The 22,980-nt window shown below is 35.9% G+C and overlaps 1 protein-coding gene across 1 annotated transcript in view; it reads left to right on the forward strand.

Moving 5' to 3' along the window:
• The window catches only part of LOC150108715 (formin-binding protein 1-like), a 455,638-nt gene that overhangs the window by 401,753 nt on the left and 30,905 nt on the right, over window positions 1-22,980 (forward strand). The window contains exons 13-14 of the mRNA XM_090416173.1: window positions 261-409; window positions 16,946-17,133. Of these exons, the coding sequence (XP_090272299.1) occupies window positions 261-409; window positions 16,946-17,103 (307 nt within the window). The 3' untranslated portion in view covers window positions 17,104-17,133. The remainder of the gene's footprint in view (window positions 1-260; window positions 410-16,945; window positions 17,134-22,980) is intronic.

Here is a 22,980-nt window from a genome sequence, read left to right on the forward strand (position 1 = left end):
ATGAATATAATTTCTTTGCAACATACAATATGGATTGGTATGACTTCAATCGAACCACTGTTATCCTTTGTAAGCCTTAATATTATTTGAATATTGGATGTATATTGATATAGATTTTTTCTGTATATTCAGCTGAAAGTTATTGGCTGTCTCCTGACTGGGATTGTGTGTGTATGTGTGTGCAGAAAACCTTGCTTGTTATTATTATTTTTTTTCTTAAAGTGATGTTATAAAAAATAAACACTGATTTTATCCCTTAGCTCATCCAGTTATTCTAAGAATGGTGTTGATCCCAGTCAAAAAACTTTGTGTGATATAGCAGATGGTGATCCAGACTTTGATAATGAAGAGTTTGATGTTGAGCCTCTTCCTGTTTTGGGTAATGGACATGCATTGTATACCTTTTGTGGTAAGTATTATTTTCATAATTTTATCTCAGAGGTGACTACACTACACTACAATCTAAGTATTTTAATTGCAAACACTGTATGCCTGCTTGAAGAACCAGAAAGATTTAGATGATATTTTCACCTAGAATATCACACCAAGAAATACTGGTTGATGATAGCCAATAGGCTGTTGACATCAGCCAGCCTATTGGTAATGTCATCAGTACTGAAAGGTATATTTAGCCAAGAGCTTTGGGTAATGTTATTGTACATTTAAGAAATTCGACTCGTTTATGCCAATTGCTGATGTTATCAGTGTTAAATTATTTATATCAACATTTGAATGCTGTCATTTGAAAGAAATATCCACATTTAAAATACACATTCTACTCGTTCTGTGCGAGGGTTTCATTCTCGAGAAATACACTACATATGTTGGAAATGCATAAACAGGAAGCTATAACGTTGGATAATAGCAGTTGTATTCCCAAATGAGAGAGAGATTCTAATCTTTCAGGATTAATTTAATTGAAAATGTGCTTATATTTCATATATATTAAGGCATATGAGTAATATATAAAATACTCACTACATATAAAACAGATAACTATTAAAGTAGTAAAGTAGTTCTTTATTTTTGCCATTACTACATCATAACCACATCTTAATTACATTTTCTTTAGTATTTCAACTGTAGTATTTACCATACTACAGTTGAAAACTGATTTTTCAAGAATCTCTCAATGAAAATCAACTCAAAGTTTTCAACTTTGGATTTTAAATTTCTTTGTAACATTTAAGACTTAAGTCTCTCTCCCTATTCACTTTACATCCTCATGTGGTTAGTCATCTTCGAAGAGAACCATGGCACTATCTCTCAGCATACAAGCTTGAGATTACCTTCGTTGTTAAAGTTTTCTCACTCTCAAATTCCACAGGAGACTTGACTCATTCCTTACAGATGTGCTTTTCCACAGCCAGAAGATCTTCATTTCTCAGGGTGCAGAAGTTATTACAGATAAAAAATAATACTGCATAGTCCAATAAGGCAATAGGACACAAAATGGATATTGAGCCAAGAGTAAATGGATAGAGGTAAGAAAGAAAGCACATTCGGGAAAGTTTCCACAACCTTGGAGCTGAAACAGTGATAGCCTTTATGTATTGAAATGAAACTGTCTATATGGATGCAAAAGCACATCATGAAAATTATGGAAACAACTACCATGTTAGATTAAAACTTTACTTTAACATAAACGAAAATAAACACTCGGCGTTTTGACCTTCATATTAAAATCATCATCTGGAGTATACACATATACACAAAGAAACAAGCTGCACTACAATCTGCATGGCATGCTAAAGTTACTGACCGACTGTTACAACTATTGGCCTGACCTCTGGTGGAAAAAAAAATCTTGCTAAATCAAAGCTAAAGTCCTATTATTGTTATTGTTGTCTGTTAGGTTACAAAATTAAATTAAGCAGGAGAGCAACATGTTTACAAAAGGAAAACAATAAATAAAAATAAAAGATTAATTATATTACTTATTATTATTACTTATATAAGTTTTGTCGATTTGGAAAAGGCATATGACAAGGTGCCAAGAGAGAAGCTATTCAATACGCTGCAGTTATATGGTGTCAATGGGGCATTATATCAAGCAATACTTAGTCTTTATTTGAGTTGTAAGTCAGCAGTTAGAATTGAAGGAAGTACAGGAAGATGGTTTAATGTTAAATCTGGTGTGAGACAAGGATGTACATTATCCCCTCTGTTATTCATTATCTATATGGATCACATTATGAAGGAAAGTGGTATTAAACCTGATATCAAAATTGGAGATGTTATTGTCAGCTCTTTGCTTTATGCGGACAATGTTATACTTCTAAATAAATCCTCTACACATCTGCAAGATTCTCTGACTAAATTGAATAGCTGTTGTAATAAATATGGTATGAAGGTCAGCAATAAAAAGACAAAGACAATGAAAATAGGCAGAATCATTGAAAATGTCAATTGTGTTGTGAATGGAGAACCTGTGGAACAAGTAAAACATTTCAGCTACTTGGGCACAATTTTTACTGAAGATGGTAAATTAAATATAGAAATAGACAACAGAATCAGCAAAGCTGGTATGGTGGGAAGTCAATTGAATAAATTCATATGGAATAAGAGAGAAATTAGTCGGAACACTAAATTAGCTGTATACAAGATGGTGTTCAAACCAATTTTAACTTTTCGATCTGAGAGCTGTGTCAGAAGTAAAACACTTGACCAAAGTTAGAGACCGCAGATATGAGAGTCCTGAGAAAGATTAGAGGCATGAACAGATGGCAATAACATATTAAAAATGAGGATATTAGGAAAGAACTTGACATTGTCAGCATCCAGGAATGCGTTAGCAGAGCGAATCTCAGGTGGTATGGTCACTTAAATAGAATGGGAGAGGAAAGATTAGCAAAACAATTATTCTCTGCCAGGTTGGCAGGAAAACGACCCAGAGGAAGACCAAGATATAGGTGGTTTGATACGGTACAAAGTGCCTTAGACAATAGAAATATAAGATCTGATAATGTTGGAGTCTTGACAAGTAACAGACTGATTTGGAGGAAAATTGTAGATAGGAAGTTAGTAATGATGTAATTTTTTCATGTAGTACTGTCATATCCTGTACATCCCTTGAGGGTACATGGCAGGAATTTGAAGATGATGATGATGATTACTTATATAAGTATATATATAAATTACAACCAACTGGTATGGATAGTTTTATTTAAAAATTGCTTAGAGTCCTAAAGTCAGGGTTTGCTGGAAACTAAGTGGGTTGAATGTTTGCCATCCAAATTTTGGTAATTTTTATGCCACCATTGTTGTTAAGTTAGGGTGGTTAATCAAAATTTCACATGCTTCTTTAAATTTCCGTTCATCAGGTTTTTGTATGATGTACCGAGCAAGTACTTTTCCACTCTATTTGGTGTAGGGTGTTAAGAATGTGATCTGAGAGGCCTGCTTCACCAAAATTGCTTGTGCTCTTTTTTACAGATAGGGCTTGTACGTCCCTTTTTGCCTTTTGTAAACATGTTGCTCTCCAGCTTAATTTAATTTTGTAACCTAATAGATAACAATAATAATAATAGGACTCTAGCTTCGAAGTAGTAAATTTTTTTTTTTTTTTTTCACTGACCAACCATTACAACTATTAGAGGTCAAGCTAATAGTTGTAATGGTTGGTCAGTGACTTTAGCATGCCATTTTAGATTGTAGTTCAACTCCAGATGATGACCATAATGTGAAGGTTGAAACATCGAGTGTTTATTTTGGTTTATATTAAACTAAAGTTTTACTCTAACATGGTAGCTGTTTCCATAATTTACATGATGTATTCTGATCACTGTGTAAGCATGAAGAAAAGGATGGCAAAAGCACATATAATGAGAGTTACAAGTATTCTTTCTTCATGATGATGTCTATCACACACTGGAACAGGAAATTGCATGTCCTGGAAATGCCATAACAACCACCATCCCTGTTGAAAACTTATAAACACACTAAGGAGTCATCTTTCATTGGTATCTTCTGAAGTATAAAAAATACACAAAATAAATTTAAAAATATAGTCATAATACTGCAGTGTGTCAAAAAAGAAAAGTATGGATAAAGCCTCTTTGATGAACCTTTCTGAAATCATTTTATCATTGCCAAATCCCTGGTGCGAACCCTTGGGGTGCAGGATATTATGATAGTACTCCATGTAAAGTTCACACTATTACTAACTTCCTATCGACAGCTTTTCTCCAGATTAATCTGTTATCTATCATTACTTCAGTATCATCAGAACTTATATTTCAGTCTTCCAAGGTTCTTCTTACTGTATCTCTCTACCTGGCTCCTGATATTCCTCTGGATATTGTTCCTGCCATCCTGGCAAAATACACTTTCACTAACCTTTCCTCTTAGGTTGTGGTCAAGTGACTATACCATCTGAGGATAGTTTTGCTCACACCCAAGAATTTTTCTTTTTGTTCTCTGAAACATTAAATGCTTGATCTTAGAATTATAATTTCCACTGTGCCTGCATGAACTAAATTCCACTGAAAATATGTCAGTCCTAAGAGAGCAGCATATTTCACTAAAACAGTAAGCTGTAATCAGCAGGTATGCACTGTAATGAACTACAGGAAAGTCCTGGCTTAAGTTCCATAGAACCAGTTTTATTTTAAGCTCACTATTACAAACAGTAAAAGCTGAAACTTTCACTATAGCAAAGTATAATTTTCTGGCAGGAAATATAAAGCTGAATTGTTTGGGAAAAAAGAAACAGGAAAATAGTGGAAAATCCTACAGTGATGACAGATCTTAAAGGAAGCCTACAAAATGACACCACGAAGAAGTGCAAATGATAATAGGAGACATCAGAAAGAACAACAAGAGTGTGAAATTATAAAATCTAGAATTAACTTGTACATTTTGAAAAGTTACATAATGAACTATAAATATTGCAGATGTCTGCACAGTTAGCCTAGTGACTAACTAGGCAATTAGCCACTAGTTGGTTAGTTATTAGTTAGCCAGGCATATGGTTGCGCTTTGCAACCATATGCCTGGGGAAGGCGCGTCCTAGGTTTGATTCCTGTTGCTGACATGAGGAGCTGAAGGATCTTCCTAAGCCATAGCCAAGTTAGCCGGTCTTGGGCATGGACAGTAGGGTTTTTCATCCCGCAAAGCAGGCAAACCGGCCTTGAGAACTCAACACTACAGACATAGGATACACCGGGGCATAGGGCTGACCACCTTATCCTGTGAACGGTTTGAGGTCCAATGATTAATAAACCCTTGACACTGCAAGGTAAAAGAGGGAAATGGAAGATGAGATGAGATATGTGCAGACTAAAAATTTCGGTTTTTACACTTAATATCAAAAATTGATCATAAACTCAATTTCTGAATCAGAAATTGAGAACTGACCTTGCCACAATCTTGGTCACTAGCCTCTAGATCCTCTCCACCTCCTCCTCATATCAAGAAACCCAGGTGATCAGATCTGTACACAGTAGTCAAGATGGAGGGTCTTATTCAATGCCTTATAAAGAGGTATAATAACCTGCTTATCTGTGCTCATCAGGGTGTTCTTAGTAACCAAGTAATTCAGTGAGCTGCTTTCACCATGTTTGCAATATTCCCTCTAAATTTCAACTCCCTATTCGCAAAAATCCTCAAATCCCTAGCTTCATCAATTTACTGGAACATAGTTCTATCAATATGGTATATAGTTAATCTTTTCACCTGTAACCTTACACTACTTTGCTCATACTAACAGTCTATTCATTAACTTCTTGCTGTTGTGCATTTTAGGCAACATGACCTGTTCCCATCTCATGCCAATGCTTTCTTGGTCTTCCAATTCTTCTTTCTCCATTTATTTTATATCCTTATAGTATTTTAGGCAGTCTGTTATTACCCATTCGATTAGATGTTCTGACCATTTTTGTTTGTATTTACTTAAATAGTAGTTAATTGGTTTCATATTCAGGGTAAAATTTCTTCATTTGTTTTATAGTCACACTTGGTATATCCAGCTGTTTTTCTGAGAAATTTCATTCTTTTTGATAGTCCATGTTTCACTTCCATACAATAAAGTTTGTTTATACAGGACATTATATAGTCTGATTCCAATGTGTTTTTGTACCAAGGATGGCTTAAATATATTGTTTATTATGTCATTTACTTAAACAAATTTTGATATTTTAATGTCTATATTTTTTTCCATCTTCATATGATCCCAGGTATTTGAAAGTATTTACTTGTTCTAATATTTTATTATCTGTCACTATTTTACCCTTATTAGGTTTCTTCCTTTGAAAGTCATTATTTTTGTCTTTACTTTTGATACTCTCATGTTATATAGTTCCGAAATTTCATTTAATGATTTTACTGATCTCTGTAAGCCATCGTCTGATGTAGCTAATACAATTTGATAATCTACAAATAACAGTGTTTCTGTCTTTATTTGTGGATTTATTTGTATACCAAATTGGTTATGCTGTTTCCAAACTGTTATAATTATATATATATATATATATTTTCATTTTTTATATAAACTGACTAAAAATCCGAGAATTATAACAATTTGAGATTAATTGGATACGCAACATGTTTTGTCGGGATCGACTTCATCAGGCGTTAAGAACATAGAAAGCTATTAAAAGACACTGAAAAAAACATTGAGACACTCTAAAGCTATAAATTCGACTGTAAATTTTAGTTATTATGAACTTGAGCTATAGTCCGTGTTAAAGTTCTATTGTTGTACACCTGTGCATGTGTGTGGATCCACGAGATCGCCAGTATCTGATAGTAGAGCTGAAAGAGTCAGGCAAATTATAGTTGAGATTATTGTTCATATGAAGAGGGTCCAAGGTAATTTCTTTTGACTCGACAATGCGGTGTTCTACCTCATCGTGGCAGATGTGTTTGAAGTTGTTGTCCAATTTACTTCATGTTGGTGGCTTTCATTATTTGTGTATAATATATTTGTGAAAACACAAATATATATATATATATATATATATATATATTAAAAAGTAAAGATGATAGGATGTATCCTTTACTTTAAAGACATAAAGACATCTTTGATATGTCTTTTCATTCTGATATTTGTTCTAATTTGACTGCTATATTAGACTGTAAGAGCTGGTTTAGTATATTTAGATCAGTTAATATTTAAAATAATTTTTGTTTATTATTCATTTATTGTTATTTTTATTATTGAGTTTGCAGTCAAAGAGTAACAAGAATCATGAAATAGAATAACTGACTGGCAAACGAGTCCAGTCTAGAACATGCCTCATCCAAAAGGCATGTTCTTGGTATTGCCTCCTAGCTCTCCTATGATAGTTGGAACTGTTGTTGCTTTCTAGCTCCAAAGTTGTTGAATTTCAATCTCCATATCCCTATAATTGGTCAGTATTCCATGCACTTTTTCTTCTACTCTACTGCCACATAGTATTGTCACATAATAAACCACATATTGTTGTTTGAACTATAGTGATGACTGGCATATTATGCTCAGGATGTCTCTCTATCTGAATTTTAAAGTCTCATAATATCATAGCACTGTGGGAAATGAAGAATGGAAAGGCCCCAGGAGAAGATGGAATTATGGTAGACTTCTTAAAACTGGGAGGAAGCCCTGTCATCAAACAGCTGACTAAACTCTCTAATAAATGCCTAAAACAGAGAAAAATTCCAAAAAATTGGAACAATTCACTTCTAATATTAATTTTAAAAAGGGCAATAAGGAAAAAATCAAAAACTACAGACCTATAAGCCTACTCCCCACCATATATAAAGTCTTCACAAAAATTATAAATAATAGAATAAAATCTAAACTAGAGGGAATGCAATCCTGTGAACAAGCTGGATTTAGAAAGCATTACAATACTTTGGACCGTATTCACACATTAAGACAGCTGATTAAAAAATCAGTTGAATACAATAAACCCTTATGTCTGGCCTAAGACTACGGAAAAGCATTTGATTCAGTTAAAACATCTGCAGCACTAAAAGCACTTGAAACCCAGGGCACTGAGAAACCATATATTGAAACACTGAAACATATTTACAGTAATGCAACTTTTGTAATTAAATTATATAAAAACAGCATGAAGCCTGTAAATACCTAGGAATGCTCTAGGCAAACAGCATTTTATGTTCAGAAGTAAATAAACAGTGTTTGAATATCTGAAGTTCTAAAGTCTTTAGAACTTTAGAACTTCAATAGTGGCAACACTAATAACAATCAATACATGAGCCCAATACAAAATGGCATCTGGCAAGGTGACACCATATCTTCCAAATTATTTACAGCTGCACTAGAGGAAGTTTTTAGAAGCCTTGATTGGGAAACAAAAGTAATAAACATAAATGGAGAAAGGCTGCATCATCTGAAATTTGCAGATGATATTGTCCTAATAGCAGATAATCTTGAAGATCTGGAAGAAAGGCTAAATGAAGCCTCCAAAGTAATTGGATTAAAAATAAATAGAGAAAAAACAAAAATAATGATGAATAAATACATAAACCATAGAACTGTCAAAGTTGAAACCATGAAATAGAACAAGTTACTTCATATGTATATTTGGGACAATTGTTATCATTTGAGGATTGCCAAAGAAAAGAGATTGAACGAATAATTTACCTTGGATGGATGGCTTATGGGAAAATGAGAGAAATATTCAGAAGTGACATCCCTATGAGTCTAAAAAGGAAAGCTTTCAACCAGTGCATACTTCCTGTCCTAACATATGGAGGAGAAACATGGACCCTGAACAAAAAGCTGAGAACAACACAACATCGCATGGAAAGAAGTATGCTAAAAATAACATTAAGAGATAGGAAGACAAATACCTGGATAAGATCTCAAACAGGTGTCATAGATATTGTAAAATACATTAGACAGTCTAAGTGGAGATGGGCTGGCCATATTGCCAGATACAGTGACGGGAAATGGACTAGAAAAACAACAGAGTGGAGACCAATGGATGAAGCAAGACAAAGAGGAAGACCAAGAAGAAGGTGGAGGGATGAATTAGAATAAATTTCAGGAGTGAGATGGATGGGAGAGGCAGAAAACCGAGTGGTCTGGAAAATCATGGGGAAACTTTTGTCCAGCAGTGGACAGAACCAAAAGGTTGAAGAAGAAGAAGAATATCTTGGCATTTTCACTAACTTTATCAACTGTCTGTTCTCAAGGGATTTTGGAAGTTGGGAAACCATTTTTCCTGCACAAGCTCCATTGTACAGCTTTTATTACCCCATCATGCCTTTGTTATAGTCTGTATGAGCAATCTTGCTGCAAGAATTAATTAGATGGTCCACTATCTCTTTTTTTATCTCTGCACAGTCAGCATTTGCTATCATCAGCTCTTCTCAATCTTTGCCTTTATTGCATTTGTTTGTGGTGCTTTTTCTTGAGCAGAAAGTATTAGGCCTTCTGTCTCTTTCTTGATGTTACCCTGCTAAAGCTATTGCCAAGTTAAGTGACTGTTGACTTTCCCTTCAATAGCTTCAAATATTAACCATGGAGTGCTTTAATTTTCCATTTCTTTCTCCTTGTACTGTTTTTGTTAAAGTTTTCTTTAAAAGCACAGAAAGGATGTTAATTAAAGCTTACAAACATCCTTTCTGTGCTTTCCTTGATGTAATCATTCAACACTTACTTTTCTTCTTATACATAATAGAAGAAGAAAGGCTTTCACTGTCATTAATTTTTGTGTTTTACAGTTAAGTGCATTCAAATCAGCTTGTGTCCAGTCAGTTATCTCTACTGTGTATGTGATTACAGGGATGGCTCATGTATTGATTGTTATTAGTGTTGCCACTATTGAATTTAGACTTTAGAACTTGTCCAACTCTTTTCAGATATTCAGACACTGTTTTTTTTTTTTACTTCTGAACTTAAAATGTTGTTTGCCTCGAGAATTCCTAGGTATTTATAGGATTCATGCTGTAGCAAGTTTTTAATTTTTCTTCTATCTGCAAATGTAATTCCTTTCTTGTTTATTATTTTTCCTTGAACTGTGGAGAATGTTTTGCATTTCTCAAGTCCATATTCCTTACAAATATCTTCACTGAAGATTCAGACTGTAATGAGCAGTGACTCAATACAATCTGGTTGATTTTCCATGTAGCTTAAGATCATAAATCTATAACAAATGAGATATTTTTCCTGCTTGCTTTGATGTTTATTATCCAAAACTAGTTTTCTTTAAAATTATTATTAGAGGAATCAGTAACCAGATCACCTTGGAAAATTCCTCTTTGATATTCACTGTACCCAGATTATCTCTATTGAATATTAAAAATTGCTAGACATTTTCTAATCCAATTATGTGTCAAAGAGTTTGTGGCTGGATTTTCTGTAACATCCCTTTTGTTCAATAGACAGATGGGACATGATGAATATTGACTAATCAGAGTTAATAGAGTACCGTGAATAACTTAAATAATGTTGTTGGTTGGCAAGTTATTTAACAATAATTACTTGAAACAGCTCCTTTTTCTTTGTTTTCCACAATCAGAACTGTCCTTTAAGTTGTCATCCACTTTTCACTTGAGCTTGTTTGAAATATCTTGTTAAATTGTTAAGCCAATTAAATATGAGTACTCGACAAGTATTTGAGCCAATAGCTATGCAGTTCATCTTTGCCTGGTGCACTCCAGTTCCTTTTTCTTTGCTTGCCTGTTGCTCCTTTCTGTGGTTATGACAAGGTCTTCCATCTGAGTGTTGTTCAGTTGTTTTTCAGATTCTTTTATCCAGTTAGAATTTTTATTTATGTTCTTTTGGATTATCCCATAGCTGCTTCCAGAACTTTAGTGTTTCTTCTGCATTTAGGTGTTCAACATTATGTTTGGATTTCCCTTCAGCACTTTGATAAAACTGATGCTAGCTAGGTAGTTCTAAATGGAATTTTTCGCGTGTATTGATTTATTCTGCTTTCATAGTGAATAATCTCTTTTGCTGTGTGACTATAATTCTTTGTTTTAATTTCTCTGATACTCCAGTTTTTTTTTTTTTTTTTTGTTGTTGTTTTTTTTCCAAGGTTGTATCGTTTTGCTGGACTGCTGTTGATTTTTTCTTAAGTTTTCCTTGTTTTAAATTCTTAAAATTGCTAACATCTGTTCAGAGCTTGTTTATTTTTGATTCTAAACATAATTTGCATTTTGGGGTTCCTCGTTTTAGTTTATTCTTCCTTTTTATTGTATATAACCAAGTTCTCTAACTGCAGCACTGTATATCAGCTGATTTGTTTCTCCAATTGTTTTTGCAGGAATTATTTCTATTACCAAGTTGATGTTGTTTAATATTGTGCAGCTATATCTTGTCTTCAGCTTTGTTTCAGTGTCTGTAGTTGCTGTCTTCGTCTGGTGCTCTGCATTTATTTTACAATCATATGTCTCAGTTCTTGTTGTATAGTATTTAAGTGATCCTGCCAGTTATTATTTGGATTATCTATATTCAAGAAATTTACCTGAAGTGTTTTTTCCATAGGTCTTGTAGCTGCCTGAAGTTCTTGCTGGAATTCCATGACAATCTGTCTTCGTTGGTTCATTAATCACTGCTCAGTGACTCTGTTTCCAAATTTTATACATTTGGTTTTAGTCTGGATAGTGGATTTGATTCATAATAAACATGTATAATCAACTTGTTTTCAGATCATTTTAATTTCTTTCATTTTATTTGTTCTTCTTCCAGTCACATTTCATTTATTGCCTGATGCTCAAGAGCTAGAACACCAAACATGATCCTTGTTGATGTGGATAACAACCGATCCAATGTGATGGATGACTTCTTTCTTCTGTTCACCTTATTTAAATAATATATTCTGTTCACTTATTTAAAACTAGAGTGTAGAGGAGATACTAAGCCACAGGAGACTAAGGCCTGTCTGGGGAAACCCTGCTGGTAGCTATGCTACTGCCAGCATAGCCCTTAACATCCTCAGAGTGTGCAAGCCTCTCCAACACAACAAGGTGTTGTCCCATGGAGGGAATTATTATTATGCACCTCCATGGAATCTGAACACTTATCAGGAGAGATTCAAACTAGCCACATAGTATCTACCATACCTCTTAATTAAATTAAACTCGCCAAGAAATATATTCTGGTTTAATCTAGTTTGCATGTGAAGTATCTTCATGACTAGGCTACTTGTATATAGTCTAATAACCTCCCGTTGATTACTTTAGTATCCCATAATGCATAGCTTTATACACACCCAAAAGGAGGTGTGCACTGCATTATGGATACTAAGGCATTTATCACGAAGTCATTAGCCCTGTATATAAGCAGCCTAGTCGTGAAAATATTTCATGTGCAAACTTTGATTGCTTGCACTTGGATAATGGATTAAACAAGAATATGATTTCCTTAGCAACTTTAATTTTACTTAAAACCAAGATAAACTTTCTTCATCATACTTGAACTTATTAACAAGCGAGGCACTAACAATTGACTCTGGCAACCCATTCCATTCATTCACCACTCCCCAGGCAAAAAAAAAATCTAATCCTCATCCATACTATCCACACTCTTACTCAACTTTTCCTGTATGTCTACCATTACGGCTTTGTTGATTTGTGGGGTATGCTTCTGTTCAAGAGCGTGGACTGCTGTTTCTGTTTTGTTGTTAGTTTTGGTTAACAGAATACAAAATACAGGCAAAACAGAAATAGCAGTCCACGCTCTTAAACAGAAGCATATCCTGCAAATCAACAAAGCTGTAATAGTAGACATACAGGAAAGCAAAACAATGCATAGAATATTGGAAACAATAGCCATAAAATGTGACAAAAACTCGATAAACGTTCACCACCCCTATATAATCTCTGAGAGTTGGAAGCTCCAAAACATAAAATAGGTCACTACTTCTACCAATAGAAAACACAGATACACCCAAGACAAAAACACCAAACCAGCATGACATAGCCTCACTTTTCCCATGAGCTCCGAAGACAACACACAGTTGAAACGGCTCACACTCCGTTATTACTCCCACCCCTAATCTTGTTTCATCAAATTCTATCCTACTCCTTTCCCAAAAAATTTCTATCTTCCCAAAGAATTCACAGCTCACCCTTAAAACCCAGGTTTTAAATTTCACATACCTTGTCTCTTATTCGCAATTCTCCCATCTCTCTCTCTCTACGTTTCCAACCCTCCCTTCCTTTCAGTTAAACTTCAGTAATATCACCATACGCCAGATGCTGCTCAATAAGAAGACAACCACAAACATCCTATAAAAGTATGTCCAAAATGTTTAGGGCATTACTGATGTTCTTTAAAACATCAGTAATGCCCTAAACATTGAGTAAAAAGCCAATGAAATCATCATCTCCTGAACAAAAATATGCAAAATAGCCATAAAAATTAATATTTATTTAGAGGAGTAACATGGAAAATTTTCCAGAAATAATATCTATAATAATTTGTGGAAAGCTTTTTTCCTCACTTGGTTACAAAATAAATTATATTATTGTTTAATCATTTATCCAAATATAAGCAAACAAAGTTTTTATGTGAAAAATATCTTACAACAAATCTACTTGTATATAGAAGCATTTGACTTCACATCAGTTGCTTCAGTATCCCAAGTATGCAAAGCATTATGGGAAAGCCACTACCCAGATCAGTTTCAACCTTTGATGTTTTATCAGTAGGAGCCGGACACAGGAAAATACCAAGGTTGAATCAATGCAGAAGTCATATTTTCCATATCCATCCACTGAATTCTCTTCTGTCCATGATGGGTTGAGTCCCTAGTTAGAGATCTTAGGCCAACTTACTATTCTTCTGCTCCATCCTCTTAGGACAAGTGTTTTATGTCTGTAGATCTGTGTGTTCACAGGATTGGTTTATTTATTTTGAGGGAGGAAAAACCCTCCACCTCCATATAAGACTGGCTATTTGATTTGAAAACATCTGATAAAGGTTCCTCATGTCGTAGACAGGATTCAAGCCCAGGTCTCTTCGATCAAAGGACTTGTTTATACCAACTAAGCTATGGCGACTCACATTTTCCATATAAGTAGTAAACAAGCATAGCATATCTTCTTATTATGAAATACTCTGTTTACTACTTGTATATGGGAGAATATATGACTTCTACATTGATTCAGCTTGGTGTCATCCTGAGTCTAGCTCTCACTGATGAGGCATCAATAAAGGTCAAAACTGGTCCGGATAGTCTCCCTTCCCATACTGCAAAAGCATTACGGGATATTGAGGCAACTGATGTGAAGTCGAATGCTTCTACTTACAAGTACAGTGATATCTCAGTTAATGAAGATAATTCGTTCCAGAATCACATTCATTAGCTGAAACATGATTTCCCATAGGTTTCTATAGAAAATCTTTTAATTCATTCTGGATGCTGCCTACTATTTAAAGATAAGTTTTATAAAATAGTAAAAAGCACGCTATAAAAGGGCAAAAACTCACCAAAGGCTGAGATGAACCCAATTCGATGAAGGAGAATGGAAAGTAGAATGAAAAACTGACGATCTTTACACTATTATATACACTTTATTAAACTGAAAATATGTACACAACGTTTTTTACTATTCTTCTTCCAAATTTTCAAAGTTTATTCAAGGTAAGTCTCCTCTTCTAGCTGACCTCTGTCTCTTTGCTAAAGGAGAAGTCAAAAATCTGTTCAAAGTTGATTGAACTTCTCTTTTTTTTCAGAATGTTTTTAAAGTGATTCAGACACTTGTCTTCAACCAAGGCACAAAGTCTGTTAATTTCAGCTTTGTTGGGATGCCACTTTGTAGCCAAAGATGGAAACTCTTCCCAGTAGTGCAGCATTTTTTTATTGTCACCTGTTGCCATTCTTTCCTTTTTATTGCTGTCCTCCTCCTCCTCTGATGAGCACTCTTCAGCTTCCTTGTCTCTTTCCTGATTCAGTTGCTTTTTCAACTCTTCAAGATCTGTTGTCAGATCTTTTGAGTGTTCTTCAACTAATTCTTCTACATCTTCTTCATTTACCTCCAAATGTAATGCTTTGCCCAAGGAGACTATCTTATCTGCAATGTCAGCAGCATCTTCAGCATCTTGAACACTGGAAACAGCACTTCTTATCTTGCAGCAGTCTGGCCATAACTTTTTCCAGGCAGCATTAAGTGTCCTAACTGACACTTTGCCCCATGCCATGGCAATGACGTGAATAGCATGAAGGATATGATAATGATCCTTCCAGAATTCTCTCAGAGTCAGACTGGTAAATGAAGTTGTATCAAAACATCTTTGGAACATGTGTTTTGTATACAATTTCTTAAAGTTTGATATGACCACCTGTTGGTCCATGGGTTGCAAAATAGATGTGGGGTTTGCAGGAAGAAATTTTATCTCGATGAAGTTAAATTCTGCCTCCAAATCTTCTTCTAAGCCAGGTGGATGCCCTGGAGCATTGTCCAGAAGAAGCACAGCCTTTTCAGGCAAGTTTTCTTCTCTCAGGTACTTTTTCACCGTGGGCCCAAACACCTCCATGATCACACTTGCCTCTCGCATTCACAGCCACACAGATCGTGCACCGTACTAACACTGGTATGAGGCATCTCACTTCTCACTCTCTCAAACGTAAACAACCCAGTCGGGTTTGTGGGTCTCCCCTATGTGATGTGGTCAGCCCATTTCTTTGTCACACATATACAGATGGAAAAGATAAGCTCCTGGAATGGCCCGACCGTTCATATTTGCTGCTTTATGTTAGCATGCGCATCCACTAAAACATTCGTTAGCTGAGTCCAAAAAAAACAGCGAAAAAAATATTCCTTAACAGGGTCACTTGTTAGCCGAGGTATTACCGTATTATTGTCATGAAGATACTTTACAGTCAGAATTTTATTTGCTTACGCTTTGGTAAAAGGATTAACCTCCCTACCGGCAAGGCGGATGAAATGGTGAGACCAAATTGTTATCCGTATTATTCGACAGGTGTTACAGAATCGTATCCAGATTTAGCTTGACATCTATAGACATCATGGCCGTTTGGGGGATTAAACAAGAATATAATTTCTTGCCAAATATAATTTACTTCATAACCAAGTGAAAAACTTTCAACACCTGATATAGAGTATTTTAATAATAAGGTGCTACTTGCCTGTATATGGAAAATATATGATTTTTTGCATCGATTCAACCTTGATATTTCCCTTGGTATGATAGTGGCTCTTCCCAATAATGCAAAAGCATTATGGGATAATGAGGCAATTGATGTGAAGTCAAATGCTTTTATGCACAAGTAGCCTTTTCATGAAGATACTTCATGTGCAAACTTTGAAAAAGAATTAAACAAAAATATTGTTTTTTGTCAAATCAGGTACCTGTAGTAGGAAATTTTGCTTACTGACGTTGAGAAGCTTTTAATATTATAGACATAAATATGTTAGATGTAAACATTTACTTAGAGTGGAGGAAGTAACTTTTGTCATCTATTAGATAATCTTCTTCTGTTTTCTGAGTGTTAGTTTTATGAGAAGTAAGACTTTAGTTTGGTTGAACAATTGGGGAATCATCATATTTTTAAAAAGGTTGTATTGTCTACAGTGCCACAGCATATGTGGAGTATGTTGTGGAATAATGGATTTCCACTTTTTAAGATATTGACCTAAGCTTTTTAAAACTAACCTACTTTTTCAGTAGAAACAGAACTGCATAATATTTTGGAATTTGTTATCATAAAAATGTAGTGAGGTTTTTCTAAATTACTCTTTTAGAATTTACAAAATAAAAAATGCTAATAATGCACATACCAAGACATTAGGAAATAGAGTAATATTAATTTTTCCCGAGTTTGTGACTTTTTGTGTAAAACTGGTCAAGATATTACTATGGCATTGACTGTTTATCATTTAACAAAAGTTTCAGCTGAACAAATGTAAGACTTAGCAGAATCATTTTTAAGTTGTAGCACCTTACGTTTAATTATGACAAATTTTGAATGAATATTTTAAAATTGCTAGAAAAAAATGTCATTACTTTTTCTTACATTAGGTCAGAATGAGGGCTCAATTAATATTTATGAAGGAGAAGAATTTGATGTTGTGGAACTTGATCAGGGAGATGGTTGGACAAGAGTACGTAAAAGTGACTTCTCTGAGGGATTTGTTCCTACCTCCTATATAGAATATTTGTTATACAATAACTGCTGAGTCAGTTAATATCAGCCAAGAATTTTTATGGTATGTAAAAATTCACTTTGCTGCCTGAACTTTTACAGGACCAATTTCTTTCTGTTTATTATTATTATTGTGTGATGCCTCCAAGGACTCATTGTGGGAGGGCACTCTATCTACTCCGTGTAGTATCACTGCCAGGCTTAATACTACCACTTTTAAGGCTTAATTAACATATTCTCACTGTGATGTGTATCGTGCTGTATTAATGAAACATAAGGTGTGAAACATAGCCCAGCGGGAATGTTCTAATACTCAAAATCTTATTTTGAGATATGTTTTGAAACTACACTAAATTTATTCTTGTAACAAAAGTATTATTATTAATTCGGGCGACTCCAGGAGTCCTTAGACTCATCGAGGGAGGCCCTAAACATCATGTCCACACAACTATGCGATTACATTCTCACAGTATCTATCATACCTTGTCTTGAACTCGTTCACCGTCATAGCACCCACAACAGACTCTGGCAGCTTATTCCACTTATTTACCACTCTAAAAGTAAAGAACGCAGCTCTAACACCCCTGCTAACCACACTCTTGCCCAGCTTCCATAGGTGTCCCCTAGTTCTCCCACCACCAGTCCTGATCTCAAAAATATCCTCTGAATTAATCCTATAGAATCCCTTTAGCAATTTGAATGTCTCAATCATATCTCCCCTCCTCCGCCTTTCAACTAGTTTCTGCAACCCACAAATCCTGAACCTGTTCTCATACGGTTCATTCCATAGACCTGTTATCATCTTAGTCACTCGCCTCTGGATCCTCTCCACCTCCTCCCCATCAAGAAGGAACCAAGGTGACCAAATCTGGGCACAGTAATCGAGATGAGGTCTTATCAAGGCTCGGTACAGAGGTACAATAACTTGCTTGTCTCTGCTCGTCAAGGTATTTTTCAACAACCAAGTGAGTTGATGAGCTGATTTAGCTACTTTTGCAGTGTGCCCCCTAAACTTCATCTCCCTATCTACCAACACTCCCAAGTCCCTGGCCTCATCAATCTCTTGGAGTACAGCTCCACCAATGTGGTATACTGCTGCTAATCTTTTCACCCCAAAATGCATAACCTTACATTTTGTCACATTAAATTGACATCCATTCTCATTAGCCCAGAACTCCAATCTATCTTAGTCATCCTGCAAGACTTTGACATTTTCTGCATTCACTATTGCCCTACCCAACTTTGCATCATCAGCGAACAAATGAATTGTTCCACTTAGATCCTTCCCTATATCGTTATTGAACAGATTAAACAGCAGTGGTCCAAGAACAGAACCCTGTGCACACCACTAGTCACAGGCCGTCTTTTGGAATCTACTCCTGAATAAACTACTCTTTGATATCTCTCCATCAACCAACCACCTATCCATCTCACCAACCCTATATCCATTCCCATATGTTGTAGTTTACGGATTAGTATTCCATGTGGTATCCTGTCAAACACCTTTGCCAGGTCCAGCAGTATCACTGTAAACCCATTTCCCTTATCCAGTTCAGCCGTCACCTTGTTATAAAACTTGAGCAAGTTACTGAAGCATGATCTACCCTTCACAAAACCATGCTGTCCCCTGTACAGTATCTCGTTTTCATCAATCCATTCCTGTATTTTTTCCTTGACTACTTTCTCTAAGACCTTGACAACGACTCCTGATATGCTGATCGGTCGGTAATTTGCAACCGTAGTCTTGGATCCTCCTTTATGCAGTGAAACTATTTTCCCCTCTTTCCACACCTTTGGAACTAAGCCAGACCTGAGACTCAGATTAAACAACATGCTCAAGGGCACTGATAATTCTTTAGCCGCTTCACGCAAGACCCGTGCCGGTATACCATCCAATCCCACAGATGTGTTCACATTAAGGTTCTGTAATAGACTAGTCACCTCCACTTCATTCATCACTATTCCCATATAAACTAATGGTTCCTTCACTTTTTCAATGTCACCACCTGGATGATATGCTTTTGCAAAGTGCGCGCTCAGTAACTCCACTATATCGACTGATTCAGTGACCTCCTTACCATCGTCATTCCTTAAAATCATTTTGCCGTGTACAGTTTTTTTCTTGCTTGCAGCATATTGAAAGAACTGTTTTGGATTCTCTTTTGCTTGCAAAGCTAGTTTCCTTTCATAATCCACTTTTGTTTTTTTTACCACACTCGTTACCTTTCTGGCCTGCACTTTATACCGTTCGTGTGCCTGCAGGTCACCCCTTTCTTTATATTCCCTCCACAGTTGTTTGTTTTTTTGCAGCTCAAGCTTAATGGTGTTATTCATCCATTTAACCCCTACTTGTTTTACTATTCGTACCCTAGGTATACAATCAGCCATTATCTCCTGTAAATGCTCCTTGACCACTTCCCATGCTCTATCGACATCCAGCCCTTGCAGTTGTACATGCCATGGCACTGATCCAAGCAATCTCCTAAGCTTGTCATACTTGCCAGTACGGTAATTCCACATATACCCTGTCTTAATCGAAAATTCCACACCTTTAGCCCCCTCCCAGGTCAAGACCTTATGATCACTCTCACCAATAGGTGGCAACATGGTCATATTCATTACAGTCAAATTCTCAGATTCTATTACCAGGTCAAGCACTCTCACACCCCTAGTATTTTCAATTACATGCTGTCTCAGATAGTTATCCCTTAATAATTGAATAAAATCCTTTTCTTTCCTCACATGTGTCCTCTCCTCCTTCCAATCAATGTTACCATAGTTGAAATCCCCCATAATAATTTACCCTCCTTCCACTCATTTCATCAATTTCCCTATGCATACTATCTCCACCATCTATTCCATCACCTGGTCTATAGCAGCACCCAACTGTATATTTTATTCTGCCAGTCTCAATCTCACACCAAATAGCCTCAAATGAGCTCCTTTCACTATCCTGCGATACAACTTCAATTCTCCTTGGCTGCAGTTCATCAGCTATCATCAATAATACCCCTCCCCCCATTTTATTCTCTCTGTCCCTCCTAAACGCACTGTAACCTACACATTCTATCCCACTAACCATATCTTCTTCTGTCAGCCATGTTTCACTAATGCCAATAACCTGTGGCCAGGAAGAGCCAAACAAGGCCTTAGTATACATAGTAGTACTCCTGGCATTAGTATACATGAAATGCAGTGATCCCTTAGTCCCACCCCTATATTGATGCGTTATTCTAAATGACCCATTCCCATTTTTTGTCCTTAGTGCTGGCTCGGGTACATTATATGCATTCTTACACTCATCTGTCTCACTGATGTCTGCATATCCATTCCCTCCCCCCCTCCTTGGTAGTTCTAGTTTCCCTGGTTTTGCACATCCATTTTCACTTCATTCAGCAACACTCTTTCCAGTTTCCGCACACCAAGTCCATTCAAATGCAGGCCATCCATCTTGTATAAGTCCTTTCCCCCTTCAAATTCATTCCACACGTCCACGAATTCCACACCACACCGTCTGCATAACCTACGCATAATGTCATTTGCAATTATGGCCCTCCTCCTAAACTCCTCTCTGTCATACCGCGGCAACAGACTAACCATTCTAACTCTGTCACTCTTTTCTTTCGCTACCTTTAACAATACTTTCAAGTCCTCTCTCATAAAAAATTTATCACCTTTTAATTCTTTCACCCTCTGTTTTTGCACTCTAATACTCTCACTTACATCCTTAAATTTCGCACCCAGCAAGTACAGTTTAGTTACACTGCCATCTATCACCCCTCTTAATAACAAGTCACCATACAACACTCTTTCCTTCATTTCAGAAACTCTCTCATTCTTGCACTGTTTTTTTACGTTAGCCGAATCACTCTGGAAAGAGTTTTGCAGGTGCTCTAATTGCCGCTGCGCATTTTGTATCACTGCGCGCAACCTAGCGATCTCACTTCCTACAAATAATTCCTCATTATTTTTATCGTTTAAACCATTTTCTCTCTCAGTATGGTTGCTTTCACTCTTTCTTAAATCGCCGCTCTCATTGCCATCTTGTACATCGCAATTCTCTATCAAGCCACTATTTTCACTCACATTCTGGCAATTCTGGCTTTCTTCAACCATAACTATCTTACTACCTGACACATACTTCAACTCCTCACTTTGCTTACACTTTCTGCACATTCTCCCACCACTATCACTTTCAATCCAAATTCCAGCCTCATTCGGGAATGCATACATCCCACACACATCACATTGGACAAACTCTCTCACATTATAATTTTTGTACAATGGCGTCGTATTTTTGAACGCCATTATCTTACGTTGCATTGGCGCCATATTCAAATCTATGAAACATAACGTTATATACTAAATTAAATAACGTAATTCACACCAAAATCCCACAGACACAACAAGCTACCAAAATTAGGCAATATTACGTTATGATTTTAACCTATATTCTAATTTTTATTCAAAATTGTACTTAGCTTTCGGGAGCTCTCTGAAAACACAACCATTCGTCTGGCCCTCTAGCAGGCGTTTCCAGAATAATAGCACACACGTAGTGAATGAGAGTCCTCTGTCGAGGTTTACTATATCTGCAGATAAAGCGGTGATAAACAGCCTGATTCACAACACAGACAGTGTCGTATTTCACACCGTAGATGTTAGGACATGCAGTAGCACAAGGAATTCAGAATGCAGGAGGTCCTAAATTAGTTAACGTGGGTGGTGTAGAATCTCCTATCTATTCAATAATTGGATTGATTTATGTTTACATAGATCATTATGCTTGGTTTTCATTTTTCATGAAGCATTTGCTGCTATAGATAATTTTCCCTAATGAAATTTCTGCTGACAGAGAAGAAAATGTATTGGGGGGGGGGGGGGGGCATCTGATGGACAGCTAACTTCCCTTTGAATTTCTGACCTCAGTCACATTGATGTCTGTGGAAAGGTGGAGAGTAGATGTGCTTAACTCACCTTTCTAATTGGTGGCGTTACTCATTTAGACTCAGTTTCTGAGAGCTAGCATAAGTTGAACAGTTTCGTTAAGAACTGTAAATTAATTATGTGCAGATAGGAGCTTTGTGTATCCATGTGTTTGAAAAGTTAATTTTTTTCCTAAAGAAGGGTTAGTCCTTGTTGGAGTTCTAAAAAGCAAAGTAGGAAATGATTACCAGACATAGAATTGTTCTGGCAATATTTGAAGAAAAGAGTAGAGCTAATAGTAATAATAGTAAGTGCCTCCCTCCTAGAAATAAGTCTCACTGATTATCCTTTTAAACACCTTCCTCAGCCAGCTAAACAAACAACATGAGCACATACAATTTACTATTGAAATTGAAAATCAGAACTCGCTTCCTTTCCTGGATACACTGGTCACACATCTTCCCTCAGGCAGTCTGTCATTCACTGTGTATTGCAAGTTTACATGTACTGGCCAATATATATACATGCTAACTTATATCACTACCCTTTGCAAAAACTTGGAGTCATTAACACCCTCAGAAACAGAGCTATAATAATTTGCTCTAATGAACAAGCTCTTAAATAAGAATTATAAATTATTAGCAGCATATACATATAAATAATGGCTATAGCAAAAATACTGGCAATAAAGTTCTTCATAAAACTTATAATATAATATAACAAAAAATACATATAATATAGATTACAGTAACACCATAGCTATCCCATACATTAAAGGGTTATCAGAAAAAATAAAAAAAATTCTACACCATCATAATCTTAATGCTACTTTTAAACCATCTATAAGATTAAAAAACATATTCAACTCCTCTAAGTATCCTCTCCTTCCCATTGGCTCACCCTGGAGTTTATTGTATCTATTGCACCTGTAACTTACCTCATATATGGGTGAAACTGGATGCACAATTCCTATCTATAAAAAAGA

Source organism: Typopeltis vanoorti, chromosome 3 (genome assembly GCF_054136105.1).
Source record: "Typopeltis vanoorti isolate ZY-2024b chromosome 3, IOZ_Tvanoo_1.0, whole genome shotgun sequence".
NCBI classification, from domain to species: Eukaryota; Metazoa; Arthropoda; class Arachnida; order Uropygi; family Thelyphonidae; genus Typopeltis; species Typopeltis vanoorti.